Source organism: Octodon degus, unplaced genomic scaffold, assembly GCF_000260255.1.
Source record: "Octodon degus isolate 3935 unplaced genomic scaffold, OctDeg1.0 scaffold00005, whole genome shotgun sequence".
In the NCBI taxonomy this organism is placed as follows: Eukaryota; Metazoa; Chordata; class Mammalia; order Rodentia; family Octodontidae; genus Octodon; species Octodon degus.
Genome location: NW_004524581.1, coordinates 1116963 through 1131875, shown reverse-complemented (window position 1 = coordinate 1131875; position 14913 = coordinate 1116963). Strand labels below are relative to the sequence as shown.

The following is a 14913-nucleotide window of genomic DNA, read 5'->3' as shown; positions in this document are numbered from 1 at the left end:
AATAGAATTTTTAGAAACTACAAGGTTTGGAACTCTGATTTTTTGTAAAAGTAAAAAAATACTCAATAAGAGGGAAAACTTAACCCACAGGTTTTCAAATTTTTGTCTCTTAAATGGAAAACCAATGATTAACATCTGAAAACAAATGAAATAAAAACATGCTTTGCTTTATACCATAGCTGTATTCTTAAAATAGATGCCTGCCAATATAATTAATGAATAACATATCACATGAAGTCATTGCAGAAATGCTTTTAAGTGTAATTTCTGATTCCTGGTAGCTCCCACCATGGGGCCTATATATTTGTATTCTGTATATTTTTTAAATGTTTTTAAGACTATAAAATGGTAGGGGGCCTGCCAGTTAGCTCAGTTGTTTAAGTGCTTGCTCATGCAAATGCAGTCAGGCACAGGATACAGCAGTTTGATCCCCACCTCCACCTGCCTTACCAGACCTGCCCTTAGGAAGCCTGAGCCAAAAAAAAAAAAAAAAAGAAAGAAAAAATCATACTCAAATTAAAAAAAAGAATATAAAATGGTAATAGGAAAAACAGAATTAGAAACAATACAAAATTTACTAAACAAAGTAATACGAATTTCACAATGGTTGCTGTATTGCATGATGCTACCTTCAAATTAGTTTATGTTACTAGATATAAATGTGCAAGAGTGGCTTAAAGAAAAAGCAAAACAAAACAGTACAAAAATGTTATAAGGGGGCCGGGGAGATGGCTCAGTAGAATAAATGCTTGCCTGGCAAGCGCAAGGGCCTGAGTTCAATACCTGGTTCTGGAAAAAAAAAAAAAAAAAAAAAAAAAAGTTATAAGGAATTCAAAAGAAAAAAATAAAAGAATAAAAAGACAAAATCTTTAGGCATTACATGCTCTGACCTCTGTCCATTTTTGCCCAGTTTTCTCATCTTTCCTGCTCACCCACCACATAGCCTTTCCCTATAAACTCATCCCCTCTTCTTGCAATTCTTTGTCAAGTCCACATTATTCTTCTTGCTTATTGTATTTTGATTTTACCAGAAAAAAAGTCTAGATGAATACTTGTATCTTTTGACCTTAATAAAACCTTCATTTTGTACAAAAAGTGAAAATCATAAAGAAAATACTATAAAAATTGCTACCTGAAAATTGAACACCTAGTATGTAGCAAAAAGGCTATATAGAAATATAAAAATATAAATGATGGATGTAGAAATCACATTTCTTAAATGCTGTCAAGTACTTAATAAAAGTAATAATACTTAATTTTCTCTAAGGTGTTATGATTTGCATTCAACATTTAGACAGATCATCCCATTTTAGCTTCTTAACAATCCTACAAAGAGAGAAAGCAGGTTTACTAATGTCAGCCTTAATGGTATTTTGGACTACACACACTTCTTTTTGGGTCACCACCTGTATAAGCAGCATTCCTGGCATCCCATCAGGAGCCAGTAGGGTCTCCTATCCCGGCCAACTGTGACAAACAAGAAGATCTCCAGATATCGTCAAATGTTCCTGAGGAGCACTCGTTTAGAAACACTGGCAGAAATAAACAGAATCTTCTCTTTTACAAGTTATAAAAGGTGGTACACAAAGAATTTAAGTGGTGTTCCCAAATATATTTTTATCTTAGTGACTTACAAACTTGAAACGTACAGGACATCAGCATGAATATTTTGGGTAAAATGCTAATCACACTTATTAATTGTGCTTTTATTACAACTGTTGCATATCACAGACATTTCTGATCTTGTTTTCTTCTCAGCTTTTTCAGTCATTTCAGACCTCCTTTTTCCCACAAAAGGAAAGCATGCCATTATAAATTCCAATTTAGAAATGGGCATTATGAAACCTGTCTAGTCATAAAAATACCTACATAATCTAAGCCTTGGTTATTTTCAAAGCACTTGCTGCCTTTATTTGAGTAAGATTCATGAAGCAAGTTACCTCTCAGCTAATATACCATCTAGCCTTTATGATATTCCTCTATCACATGCCTAGAAGACAATGAGAAATATTTTCTTTCTATGGATGCATCACAGAAAAAGAAATAGTCAAATATAATTTTCTTGCATACATCATGTAGAATTACATATACTAGTACCAGTAGAAACATAATTAAAGATATAAAATTTAAAAAAAAAAAAAAACAATGTTAAGGTTGACGTTAGAGTTGAAGGCACTTTGATTTACCCTTTTTCTCCCCGCAATGGGAACTGAACTCAGGACCTCACGCTTGCCAGCAGGCACTATACTGCTGAGCTACATCTCTGGCCTGACCCTGATTTAATCAAAAATACTTCCAATGATTTTGAGCCTCTGATGAACCTTCAAATGCATCTTCAGTGTTTTAACAGTATGCAGTCTTATTCGCTATAACACATAACAATCCTTCACACTATCTTATTTCCCCAAGTCTCAAAAATATCAGAGGCTCACATTGATATTCTAATCACTAGCGCTTTATATAATTAGCCAAACATTGTATTTAAGTAGCATTTCACTTCAAACTGCTCCTCAACAAAACAAAGAAAAATGGAATTGTCTCATATAATAAATTGCCATCTGTGTACAGGCTGATAAGAAGAAATGAGAATATGCGACTGTCAGAGGATCAGGGTTATGGACCGTACCTTCCATGACATACACCAGCGACCCCACGTCTCCCTCCTTGATGATGCAGCTGTCTTTGCCATATTCCACTGGGTACATACAATCCACAATCTCCTGGATCTGCGACAGCTCCAAGTTCTTCATGAAGTCATTGTCAAGGATGGCCTCCTTTATAAGGTCCTTGGACCTATGGCAACAGAGAAAAGGATCATTGACACATCCGACAAGCTCTTTCGGAGTTCGTGAGGCTTCGCAGAGCGTGCAAAGCTTTGGCACCCTCTAAATACATTTTCTTGTTAGGAATCCAATAATTTTCTAAAAGACCTGAAAACAAAGTAGTTCCATGGCAGCGGTAAAAGCACAGAGAAATTTTCCTTTATGCAAAGTATCATTTGATGAATAAATGATCAACCAACAGACACAGTTCATGTGATTTCATTGTTTTAGAAATGCCTTTTGGCCAAAGATTATGGGAAACCCAACAGATAGGCATTTTAAGTGGAAGTTTGGAATCTGGTTTAAGAATAAGTACAAACAAAATACAAAATATGTATAGAGCAAATGATTCTCATTATTTCATAGATAATAAAAATATCAGCAAGTATTTTGTAATAAAAAATTACAGTAAAACAGAAGCTTTAAACTTTTTTTTTTTTTTTGGCAGAACCGGGGATTGAACTCAGACCCTTGCGCTTGCCAGGAAAGCACTTATTCCACTGAGCCATCTCTCCGCGCCCCCCCTTAAACTTATTTTTTGTCGCATGCATTTTTCCCTAAGCTTTATTATGCTCTACACAGGCAGGAATCATTTTCAATTTGTTCTCCTCTATGTCCAGTTTACACTACAACGCCATTCATAGGATTGGGACTCAAGAAATAGTTTGGATAAAAGCCAATAGGAGTTGGTTTTCTAATTAGCTGGGGTTGAAACAACGGTGATGGTTTTTCATCTACATTTCATGCTCCTGTAGAGAACATTTCCTCAAGCATCTTAATCTGAGGCAACCCACCAGATAAAACTCTGAATAAGATGTTTGAAATGCAACCTAATTTAGATATAGGATTAATGGTAGGTAGTCAGGAGGAAGGCATGGATGAACTCTGTAATTGGAATCTGGTGGCTAACACGAAGGCTTTTCAGAAGTTAAAACATGCTGATAATTTCATTTGGTAGGATAAGAAGTTCCACACTACTTGGTAAATTCATAACAATCAAAGTAGAAGCGATACTAAGAAATATTTCCTTCAGGTGGAGGTGGAGCGCAATCAGAGAAGTCTGAAATTGAATACGATGAAAACAAAGGCCTTAGGAAAACAGAGAAGCAACACGCTTGGAATTTTGTATTAAAAGTCTTAATTTGGCAAATGAGCACCAGCTATGCTTTCTCCACGTTGATTCGGCAGTGACTCTGAGGGAAGTGACATCCACGCATGCCTCCCTCCTTAGCCCAGCCGGCAAAGATTTATACATTATGGTGTAAGATTTTGGTATAAGATGTAAAATGATGTACATAGAATAAACACAATAAAAAATTTATGACTGCGAACAATACTGAATGCACCATTAACATGCTTCAATTAAAATTATTAAAATTATTTTATAAAGAGAATTAGTGGCATGGGGAAACTGATTTTTATGTTTTTAGGGTACGTGTATAATAAAGTATTAAAAAGAATAAGCTTGGAAGTTACACATGGCTGGGCCTTAATCCTGCTAACCATAGCATTTGCCTTACTTTTTTTTTTTTTTTTTTTTTTTTGGTGGTCCCAGGGATTGAACTCAGGTCCTTGCACTTGCCAGGCAACCACTTATTTTACTGAGCTATCTCCCTGGCCCTTCCCTTCTCTTTTGAATTTTCATTCTATCATCTGCAGAATTACATTTTTAAAATTACCAAGCTAGCAAGTTTATGTGTGAATTCCTACAGCAACTTAACACTGTTTCAGCAAAGGATGGCTAGCAATTGCTGTAGCTGTGATGGAGGGTACAATTATGCGGTGAAACACGGTATCCAAAGCAAACACACAACATTTTGATTTCGATTGGTTTTAGTGCCAGGGCTCTAAGCTTTCTTTATCCTTTTCTAGACTTACACATTTTCCTACAAAAGACTTTTGTATTAAGAATAGCTCATTGTAAATGTATTAAAAGCAAAATTAAACGCCATGTTCATAAGGCATCCTTAGAATTAAAACTCTTGCCTCACAGACATCATGTGTATTCGGCCCTCGGTTCACCAACTCTCACGAAACTCTTACATCCTAGGAGAGAAAAAAGGTCTTCACAACCATTTCGAGAACTGTCTTCAGCCTAATGTCTGCCCGCTTCCCTGATACTCCCCAGATCAGTTTTCTCTTCCATCACATCCAAGGCAATGGGAAATACGCCAAGCGCAGCCTACCCCAGAAGTGTGAGAATTACATCTGCTTACTTTTCTTGGAAAGAACGCTCAGGCATTTAAAAAATTCAGACACATTGATTGAGCTATTGCTAAGCACACAAATCAGCTGAGGCAATTATTCAAAAAATGGAGTATGAAAGTTCTATGATCAACTATTTAAATAAAATACTATCCAATCTCTTTCTCTCTCAATGGTTAGCTTTTGGTGCAAATGTCAGGTGAGACACGAAGTACAGTTTCATGGTCATTTTGGCTGACAGTTTAGTCTTTGTAATTGGAAACCCAGATGGCCCAAACCCCACTGAAAATTCATAGCCCTTTCATTCACGTAAAATGTTTGCAGGGTTTCCTTATGGTTTTGAATGTCAGGAATCATTGCAGCAGGATGTTTATTTGCCTAAGGTAAAATATTTGATTAATCATCTATAAGTAACAAATAAATAAATACCTCATGCTGGTACAGCTGTCAAGATTTTGCCCAAAGAGTAGATGCTACTTCTTTTCTAGAGGTTTTCCTGAATGAGCTCTTTAGGTAGAAAAGAGCCAAGAGCTAAGAAACATCAAACAGCCTAAATTTCTTAGAAATAAAAGTTAATCCTTCAAACTATTGGACAATTCTGTTATTTCTTCAAAACTGCAAACCCATTTTCAACAACTTTCAGACTGAATTTCACATCAAGCAACTCTCCTATAGTGATCGCAGTTTTATAGCAAGAATAGTTATGAGAAATTCTAAAGTAATTGCAGGACTCGTGCCTGTCTTTGGAGTATAACACAAATCATGGGCATTACTATCAAGGTATGACAGCAACCTAGTTAAGTTACCGGTGATGGTTATTTTTCTTACGTTACTTATAATATAATTTTCCCAAATAAACATTGTCTACTAACTTTTTTATTATGATTTAAAATAGATTATTTAGTTTCATCAATGTAAATCATGAAATCAGAGTAAAATAGATCTAAAATATTAATTATGGAAATATGATGGACAGGCTGGTATTAACTAAAAGAAGCAAAAATTGTTCTTTGTTGGTGTCCCCCTAAAAAATCTGTATCAAAACTCTCGCAATCAGCCATTCAAGTCAGTCAGCTCTCCAGGGAGGGATGTATTTTATAGCTAATTCACCCTGGTGAGCTTAAAATAAAATAATATGGCTTCCAAAAGAATCTAGATCAAGCTCTTGCATTATAAATTTCCTCTTTCAAGAGCCAGGGAGATAGCTGAGCAGCACAACACCTGCCTGACAAGTGCAAGGTCCTGAGAAAAATAAAATAATAATAAATTCCTTTTGTCATAGTATATAAGTAGATCTATGGGATTTTATAGAAGTATTTCATTTGAGAACAAATAAGACCATTCCCATCAGATTACAGGTTGTGAAAAATTACGTGGCTTAATTTATTAAGAAATAACTTTCAGATGTTTAGATATGCCAACCAAAAACAACAATGGTAAGAAAGCCTGTTGCATACCTTCATGTGCCTCATTGTCATTCTCACCACTTTAAGCACCTTTTTATTTTTTTATTTTTATTTATTTATTTATTTTTTTATTTTTTTGCAGAACCGGGGATTGAACTCAGGCCCTTGCACTTGCTAGGGAAGCGCTTATTCCACTGAGCCATCTCCCCAGCCCCTAAGTACCTTTTTAAAAACCAAAGTGCTAAGCAATTGAGACACCTCAGAACTCAATGATTCCCAACAAGGTCAGGGTGATCCTGCTAGGACACTCACTAAGTTCCTCCTCATCTTGATGAACCCTGCCCTAGGGCTAGACCAGATGTCAAGATGTTAGACCTCTGCAGCCCAGGAGCTCAGAGTGTCACCATGCGCTGGGCCTTAACATTTCTGTTTTTTTATGATGCCCCTCTGTTCTTATTACTGGTCATTTGCGTGCACAGTGCGTGCCTTCCTTGGGGAGCCCATACCTGTCACGGCACACTTTCATGACTTTTCTCATCCCATCCCACTCCCCTTCCTCTATCTCTTCTCCTTTCTTGAGAAAAATCTCTCCCCCTACTTTCTATGATCTCCTCTTTATTTTACTCTTTATTTGTATTTTGAGCTTCTCACAGAAGAGAAATTGTGACAGTTAAGCTTGTGTGTCTGACTTACTTCACTCAATGCCATCAGCTCAAAACATGTCTATTTTCCTCCGAACAACTTGACTCAAATTTATCTTTCTTTATGGCAGATTAGCTCGCTGTTCAAAAATATTTTGTTTTCTGCAATGGCTTAACTGAAAACTGATCATCAAAATAAATCATTAATTCTATTGTTCAGATGATTCTCAAGTTTAGTCCTAAGATAAACCACATTACCTTCTGAATTAATTGGCACTCAAAAGAAGGAAAAAAAATAACACAGTTCTCTACTCCAAACACCCCAGTTCTTATACTTTCTCTCAGCTAACTTACCTAAGTCATCTAATTCCAGAAAAGCAAAGACAAATTTAACTATGTCACATTATCTGACATGCCTCAGCAATCACAGTACCTACTAGAAGGCATGTGGTCCAGTTTTATTTCCAAATATTATTATAAACTAGGCTCTACTATATTAGATACATTGAGTCTTCCTAAAAGGAGGCAATGTATATATTATATATTGAGAGTTCTTAAATAAATAAAATTCTAAACCAATCATGTTCTTAGTTTAAAAACTTCTGTGGTTTCCAGGCTTTTTCATACAAATGAAAAAAGTTAGGGCCAGAGAGATAGCTCAGTAGAATAAGCTCCTGCCTGGCAAGTTGAAGGTCCTTAGTTCAATCCCTGGTACCACCGAAGGGGGGGGGAACCACACTCTAAAATTGACAATATTAATCATCATCCTTGTAGTAGTAGCACAACTCTTAATATTTTAGTTACTTGTTACTTTGTATTCTGAAAACACAAAGGGCTTTAACTCTTTAAATCTCACTGTGATTCACTAGGTCTTCCATAGTGAATTTCAGAAAGTTGTATGAACTGTCTAGATTGCACAACTTATCACTGATGGAGAGAGTCAGGACTTAGAGACCTGTCATTTTGAGTTCAAAAACCACATTCTACTAAACTGTTTGATTTTTAAGCCCATGATAATAAATTATATTTGACAATTTGAATGAATTATCCCAGTTACAAAATACAAAAGCAAACATTCTGCTTACTTATCTCTAATTCTGCAAAGGTAAGAATGCTATGATTGGATAATATAACCTTTTATCTACAAAGGCCATTTCACGCTTTCAAAACAGTTGCATATCTAATATTTCATTCTATTATTGCCAAAAGCCTGGGCAGGAGGCAGAACAGATGTGACTATTATCCCTACTTGACAGGTAAGAAAACAAAGATGCAAAGAGGTGAGGAGTTCATGTTAGGAATTAGGGTAGAAAGCACCTGCTTAGGCAAGCACAGGGACCCACATGCCGTGCCAGCCCTGCCCTGGGGCATGCTGAGCTGGCCACCAAGTCCGGGTGTGGTAGCACATGCCTGTAATCCCAGTGCTGGGGAGGCTGAAAACAGGAGGATTGCTACGAGTCTGAGCTGCGTACTGAGATCCTGTACAAAAATATATAAGTTTAAGGAAAGAAATTAGGGTAGAACCAATTACTGATTACCAGTCTGAAATAAAATACTTAATAAAATCTGTTTATTACACACATATTCATATTCATTCATTCATATTTTCCATCTCTGTGGGTCTCTCTCTCTCTCTCTCTCTCTCTCTCTCTCTCTCTCTCTCATGCTTCAGCCTTTTAAATGTTCAAAGTCACTGGAGTACAAACTCAACAAACCCACTGCCAGAATAGCAACAGGGAACAGGCGAGAAAGCCCAGCAGACACTAATTTTGTGGTTTAAAAATTCTGCGATGGTTGACTGAGAGCTTCCCTTATAGTCTAATTCATCCTTGACATTAATCTACATTGAGCAGATTTTGTGGCCTTTACAGAACAATAACCTTGAATTCAGAAACAATTCTGTATTGGCAATGGAGTTCAACTTGTTTTGATTCCAGTCTATTTACATATGTTCTCTCTTCATTGTCTGGAAGCACACTCTCTTCTCACTCTCTTTACCTGATCCTATACATCCCAGCTCACATGGCATTGATATATAAATATGAAAGAGATGGGCTGGCAAGATAGCTCAGCAGACTAAGTGCTTGCTTAGGCAAGCACAAAGACCTGGGTTCGATCCCCAGAACCATATGCTGCACCGGGCACACTGAGAGGGCCACCAAGTCCAGGCATGGTAACACATGCCAATAATCCCAGTGCTGGGGAAGCTGAAAACAGGAGGATCACTACAAGTCTGAGCTGCATGGTGAGACCCTGTACCTACATAAAAAGTATTTTATAGGATCCTATTTGTTTATAGGATAAACATATGTTCCAAGACAAACTGTAAAAATATCAACATTTTATAGCTAAGAAAATTAATGACCTACAATATGTATACATTTCAGAGACTTTCAACTATAAAACATTAAACATTCAATACTTTCCACATAAGTAGTTTTATGGAACTAAGGTAGTAAGTAAAATTTATAATCTTAATAAAATATTTTAGTATAATGGCATATACATTATAATCTGAGTTCTACATCTAGATTTTCACTGAAGAAATGAGAAAGATTTTTAAAAAGAGAGAGAGAATGAAGAACAAAGATAAAATACGTGATTTTACAATTTTAATCTATGGTCTATGTATCACATGTCATGCTGCCCTCTAAAAGCTTATCCCTTTCAGGGAAAAATATCATTTTGCCAACACAATAGTATCGAATAATTTTCCAAGCTCAAAATCAGCCACTGAAGTTAACAGAGGCAAGAGTGACTGACAGGTTCAAAATACAACCAAAATTACCCACAAAGTGATTTAAACAGTGAACTAGAGTTGCTACGGACAGCAGTACAATGAATTAAGCCCTATGTAAAATCTGAGAAAGCACCTGTAAAATATAACCTTTGTTTTGGTTTTGGCTGAACCGGGGATTGAACTCAGGCCCTTGCACTTGCCAGGAAAGTGTTTATTCCACTGAACCATCTCCCCAGCTCCCTAACCTTTGTGAAAATAAAGTCACAGTCAAGATTGACAGAAGGACGAAAAAAGAAAAGAAAGAAAGAGAAAGAGAAAAGAAAAGATAAAACAATTCAAGACTTGAAGTTCAGGGAGGCCAATGAAGCCAAAATGGTGAGTACAATAAACGGCCACAGGAGATGGAAGGCTCACAACAAACCCTGAACCAGAAACAGCACACTGATTCATAGGCACATGGTCACTCACGGGTCTCCAGAAAGTCACATGGCAAACAAAAGGCCTTTGCCCCACTGAGGCTCCAAACAGCACAGACAGAAGGGAGCAGGAGGCTCGGAGTTGGAGGCTGTGGGGCAGGGGGTAAAGGGGCTGCTCAGAGACCTAGAGATAAACAGCTTGAAGAATTAATCCCAAAGAAGCTTAGGCAAAGAGATCAAAATTACAGCCAGGACAGTGAGTGACTCTTTGGCTTCAGGGAGCCCAGTGATTCAGGCAGCTCCAGGGAACCCAATGACTCAGAGGACAGACTGAGAACAACACTTCCAGAATATTCCCGGGGTCATGGTTGGCGGGATTTATGTGTGTCTATGGAGGGGCGTCCTGCAGGGTCGTGGGGCTATGACCCACACACAGATAGGCGCTTGCTACGAAAGGTGCGCGTGATGCTCTGTGGCGTGGCTATCTCACTGCAGTTACGATAACACGAGTATATTTCAGAATAGCTAAAGGAGAGGATGTCAGATGTTCTCACTGCAAAGCAGTGCTAAATACTTCAAGTGATGGTCATGCTAATTACTCTGATACGATCACTCACGAGGGGTTTCTTCTCTAAATCTGAACCCGAAAATCTTCTGTTATGATACGCTCATGTACTATAACTTAGCACTATATATATATATGGTTTGAAAATTAAAAGGTTTAAGGATTGCTAGCCAAACACATTATATCTAGCCCTGCCACTGTTCCTACTTTATTATCACTTTCTGGAATGACCAAGGACAGGAGGGAAGGGATAAAGAGATGTGGAGAGGGAGAAGTACCTGTGAAAACACTGTCTCTGTGAACAGAGACAAGATACAAAAGTGAGTAATGTGTAGAAGAAAACCTTCTGAAATTTTTGGTTGTTGTTATTATTTTGCTTTTTTTGATACAGGTTCTCACTACGCAGTTCAGACTCCGAAGTGATCCTTCTGTGTCAGCCTCCCCAGCTCTGGGATTACAGGCGTACACCAACATGCCTGGGGCCGGCACAGTATACTTTACCAGGAATCAAACTCAGGTCCTTGCACTTGCCAGGCAGGTGCTTAGGCCACTGAGCTATCTCCCCAGCCCATTGGGTATTTTTCTGGTAGTTGCATTCATACAAATGTAATATCGCCTTATCCTTCCAATGCAAGCTTACAGACGCTAGCTAGAGAAGCACTTGCCGCCTTGGTTTCCACCCTGCAGTCTTTCTCCAAGACTATGCCGCTCCACAAGGAGCAGTCAGCCTTAGATAGTCGTCTCACATTTTTCATTCCTTTGACAAGAATTTCTTGTATGGCTAACATACGACACTAGGCACTGGATGCACAGGACTAACAGAATCCCTTTTTTCTTAGAGCTCACACACTCGTGGTAAAGGAAGAAATTACAGAGGTGAATGGTAAATAGATCATTAAAGCAGAGCAAGTGTTTAGAAGATGACAGAGGCTGCTGGGTGCAGGATAAAGAGGAAGAACCATGTCGAATCTGAGATAAAGACCTGCCTGAAAATGCAACATTCAGACTCAGGTCTAAGGATACAATGAGCCAGCCCAGAGGAGTTCTAAGGAAAACATACTCAAAGCAGAAGGAATAGAATATTTCTAGGCTCAAATTTGGAGAAGAAAGCCCTCAAGGTAGAGCCTTTTGATCCAGAGACAAGAAGCCAGAGATGAATCTGGAGACCTAAGCTGGGCATCGCTCTGAAAGGGACTCCTGGTCTAGGGAAAACAATTGGACTAGGTGAACCTTAAGGCTGTGACAGGGTGAGACAAGGCTAGTCGGTGCGATGGCCTCATTGATGTTTTTAAAAGACCACTAGGAGTCCAGGGCGTGACCTCCGCCAACTGCAGGTAGAAGGCAAGGGGAAGAACAGATAGGATGCTGGACTAGTTTTAGGCAAGACATAACAGCGGCCTACATTAAGCGAGCAGCAGTTAAAATGAGCAGATGCGTGAAGCACTTGGAAGCCTGTTTTATAAGGAAAAGCCACAGAAGTACTTGTGCAGAGAATGTAGAGTCACAGAAAGCGGAAGGGAACTAGGTTTGCTGGCTAAGCAATGAATGCACTGTGCTGTGTCCTGGGGCGGATTGGACTCCGAGAAATAACTGCTTCCTGAGGACTCAGTAAATAAAGACAAAGGTCAAAGGAGGAGAGTCCACAAAGAAAACCAGAAATTCCAGACAAATAGGAAGACACTGGGCAGTGTCTATTAGGGAGTTAGTGGCAACAAAGTATTTTTCAAGGGAATGGAATGACTAACTTTCCTTTTGATTTTCACTAAAGCTACATTTTAAAAATACAAACTGCTTTAGCGTCCTAGTTTCTAGTGCTCTGCTATCAATCGTTCATTACAAATGAATGCTGTTTTAGTCTAGAAACCATAAGCACTGCTCTCCCTTGCATTATTTTTTTTACTACTGAAAAATACTTTTACTCTGGATTCCCTCCTCAGATTCCTTTAAGCATAAGTGTATCACAGCAACAGAAGCGTCTCAGAAACGGAATTACATAAAAAGAAAGCTGCTAAGACCCACCCTCCTCTTCTGTGTTTTAAAAATTAAATACATCCTAAAAAGATGCAAACTAAAGCCTGTAACTTCATTGTGGTGAGCTTGTTTTCAAAAATCCCTAAGTGTTTCCAGTGCCTGGATTCCTCCAGATTGATGTAGCAAAATGGCAATCCACCTGAACTACATCAAAATTAGACTGCCATCTTTGCAGTGCAAAGAATTCCTTAACCTTGAAGGAACACACTGATTATCAACTTGACAGGATAATCCATGCAGGAAACCTGTTTAACAGATTTGATTTTCATACTAAGTTGCTGCAGACAAAAAAAAATTAAAAAAAAAATAGGCAGAAAAGCAGGCAACAGAGAACACGAAAGTGAGTCAGTATTAATCACACATTGACTCATCCGACATCGTATCAGCCTCATTACCCTCCTCTCCATTTATTTCCTAAGCTTAAAATTCTATTGTAAATGACACCATTCAGAAAAATGACTTCATCACGAGGCTCATTAAAATTTCTGTGCTGAATACAGTATTATGGAGTTCTAAATGTCAGTAAGGCAAGCCTTTTGCCCCACAGTTAATACAATGAATACCTCATTTCACTTTTGACTCTCAAACTTGACATCATCTGCATCACGTAGTCCTCATTTTGGATCATTTTAGCCATTAAAAATCAGCTGCATAAAATATAAAAAGCTGTGTTTTAAAAAAAAAAGTCAGCTGCTCAGCTGCCTCCAATTCTGCTGAAAATAAGAGGAAATAAATACAAAATAGAAAAGTAATTTCAATCAATCACTCACATTTTGGAAAACGATGAGTGCTTAGCTACCTGTTTGCTTATAGTTCCTGCCCCCTCGGAGTTCTGCCTGAATATTACGGAACCAGATGCTCTACGGCGAACTAAAAGTGAGTTTGCCAGCGTAATTTTCTTAGCCTGTCCTGATGCACATATCGGTCAGGTTGCTGTTGTTACGGGAGCCACGAGAAGGCTACTTCATTCGCTAGTGAAAGTCCCAAAGTAACTTTCTACTTATTCTTACCCTCAGTCCTAAACCTACCAAAATTCAAATGTTTCTTCCCACAGTGTTTAATCAACCTTTTCTCACATTGTAAAAGACAGTCTTCGCTAGGCAGCTTATGGACCGAGTTAGCTACAGAAAGACCTGTGGCAGAGTTGAGCGCTCAGCCCCACCACACCGAGAAGAATTAAACTAAAACCAGGCTGTCGGACTTCACCACAAAGGAGTTTCTCAGGCACAGTGGAAAGAAACCTTTCCCCCACATTCAGGGCCCATTTTGATGAAGTTTAAAAATGCACAATAACCAGAGTTTTAAAACAATTTTCATTTCCTTTAAACTCTGTAGGCTGAGTAGCTGGCTTAGAGCACCTGAGTTCTGATGGTCACTTTAAATCAATGCACCTACGTGGGATAATGGCCTCTAAACACCTGGGCACACTTTGTGCTACGCTTGTCCCTAAGATGTTCTTGTCGGAGCAACCACATGGCGCTCCACTTGCTGGAACTTTACTTTCTGAATAGTGGTTCAATTACTTTATCCTAGTGTTAATAGGGTTCTGCCTGGTTACATCTTTCAAGTCACCAGAAAGAACCCGTTCAGGTCTGGCAAGCGCAAGGGCATGAGTTCAATCCCTGCTTCAGCCAAAAAGCAAAAACAACTTGACGCAAGAACCTGTTCAGCTCTCCTCAGATGATGACAGTATTTCATATCACAGTTATTCTCCGGCCATACTAGGTATCAAGAGTCAGCGGCGAGATTTCTAGGACAGGAAAGCCTAACTCCAAAAATGTGGCCTGAGGCATGGCCCAAGATTTTTAATAGGAACTGGTGTGGTATAGCTATGGCAGGGAGAATCATGTTTCTTATAGGCTTAGGTGTCAAAATATTTGGATTATGTTAAACTAAACTCTCACACACGGTTTGCCACTGCCTTTTCCCCCTCACAACCCCCTCCTCAAATTTTCAAGTTTCTCTTCACTTTTTGGAAAACATAGTAAGCAAAATAGGGCACCTTCAAGCACTCTCAATTGGAAATAACGTTTCAGAAGATGCAAACAGTGTTGTAAAAAACACCACATTTTGTGAAGTGGAGTTTA

At 38.4% G+C, this 14913-nt stretch overlaps 1 protein-coding gene across 3 annotated transcripts in view; it reads right to left on the bottom strand.

Annotated features, from left to right (window-relative positions):
- Prkg1 (protein kinase, cGMP-dependent, type I) overlaps positions 1-14913 on the bottom strand; it is a 1308883-nt gene that overhangs the window by 1141129 nt on the left and 152841 nt on the right. For all 3 annotated transcript variants that reach the window (XM_004623947.2, XM_004623946.2, XM_023723235.1), the window contains exon 2: positions 2627-2793. In XM_004623947.2, the coding sequence (XP_004624004.1) occupies positions 2627-2793 (167 nt within the window). The remainder of the gene's footprint in view (positions 1-2626; positions 2794-14913) is intronic.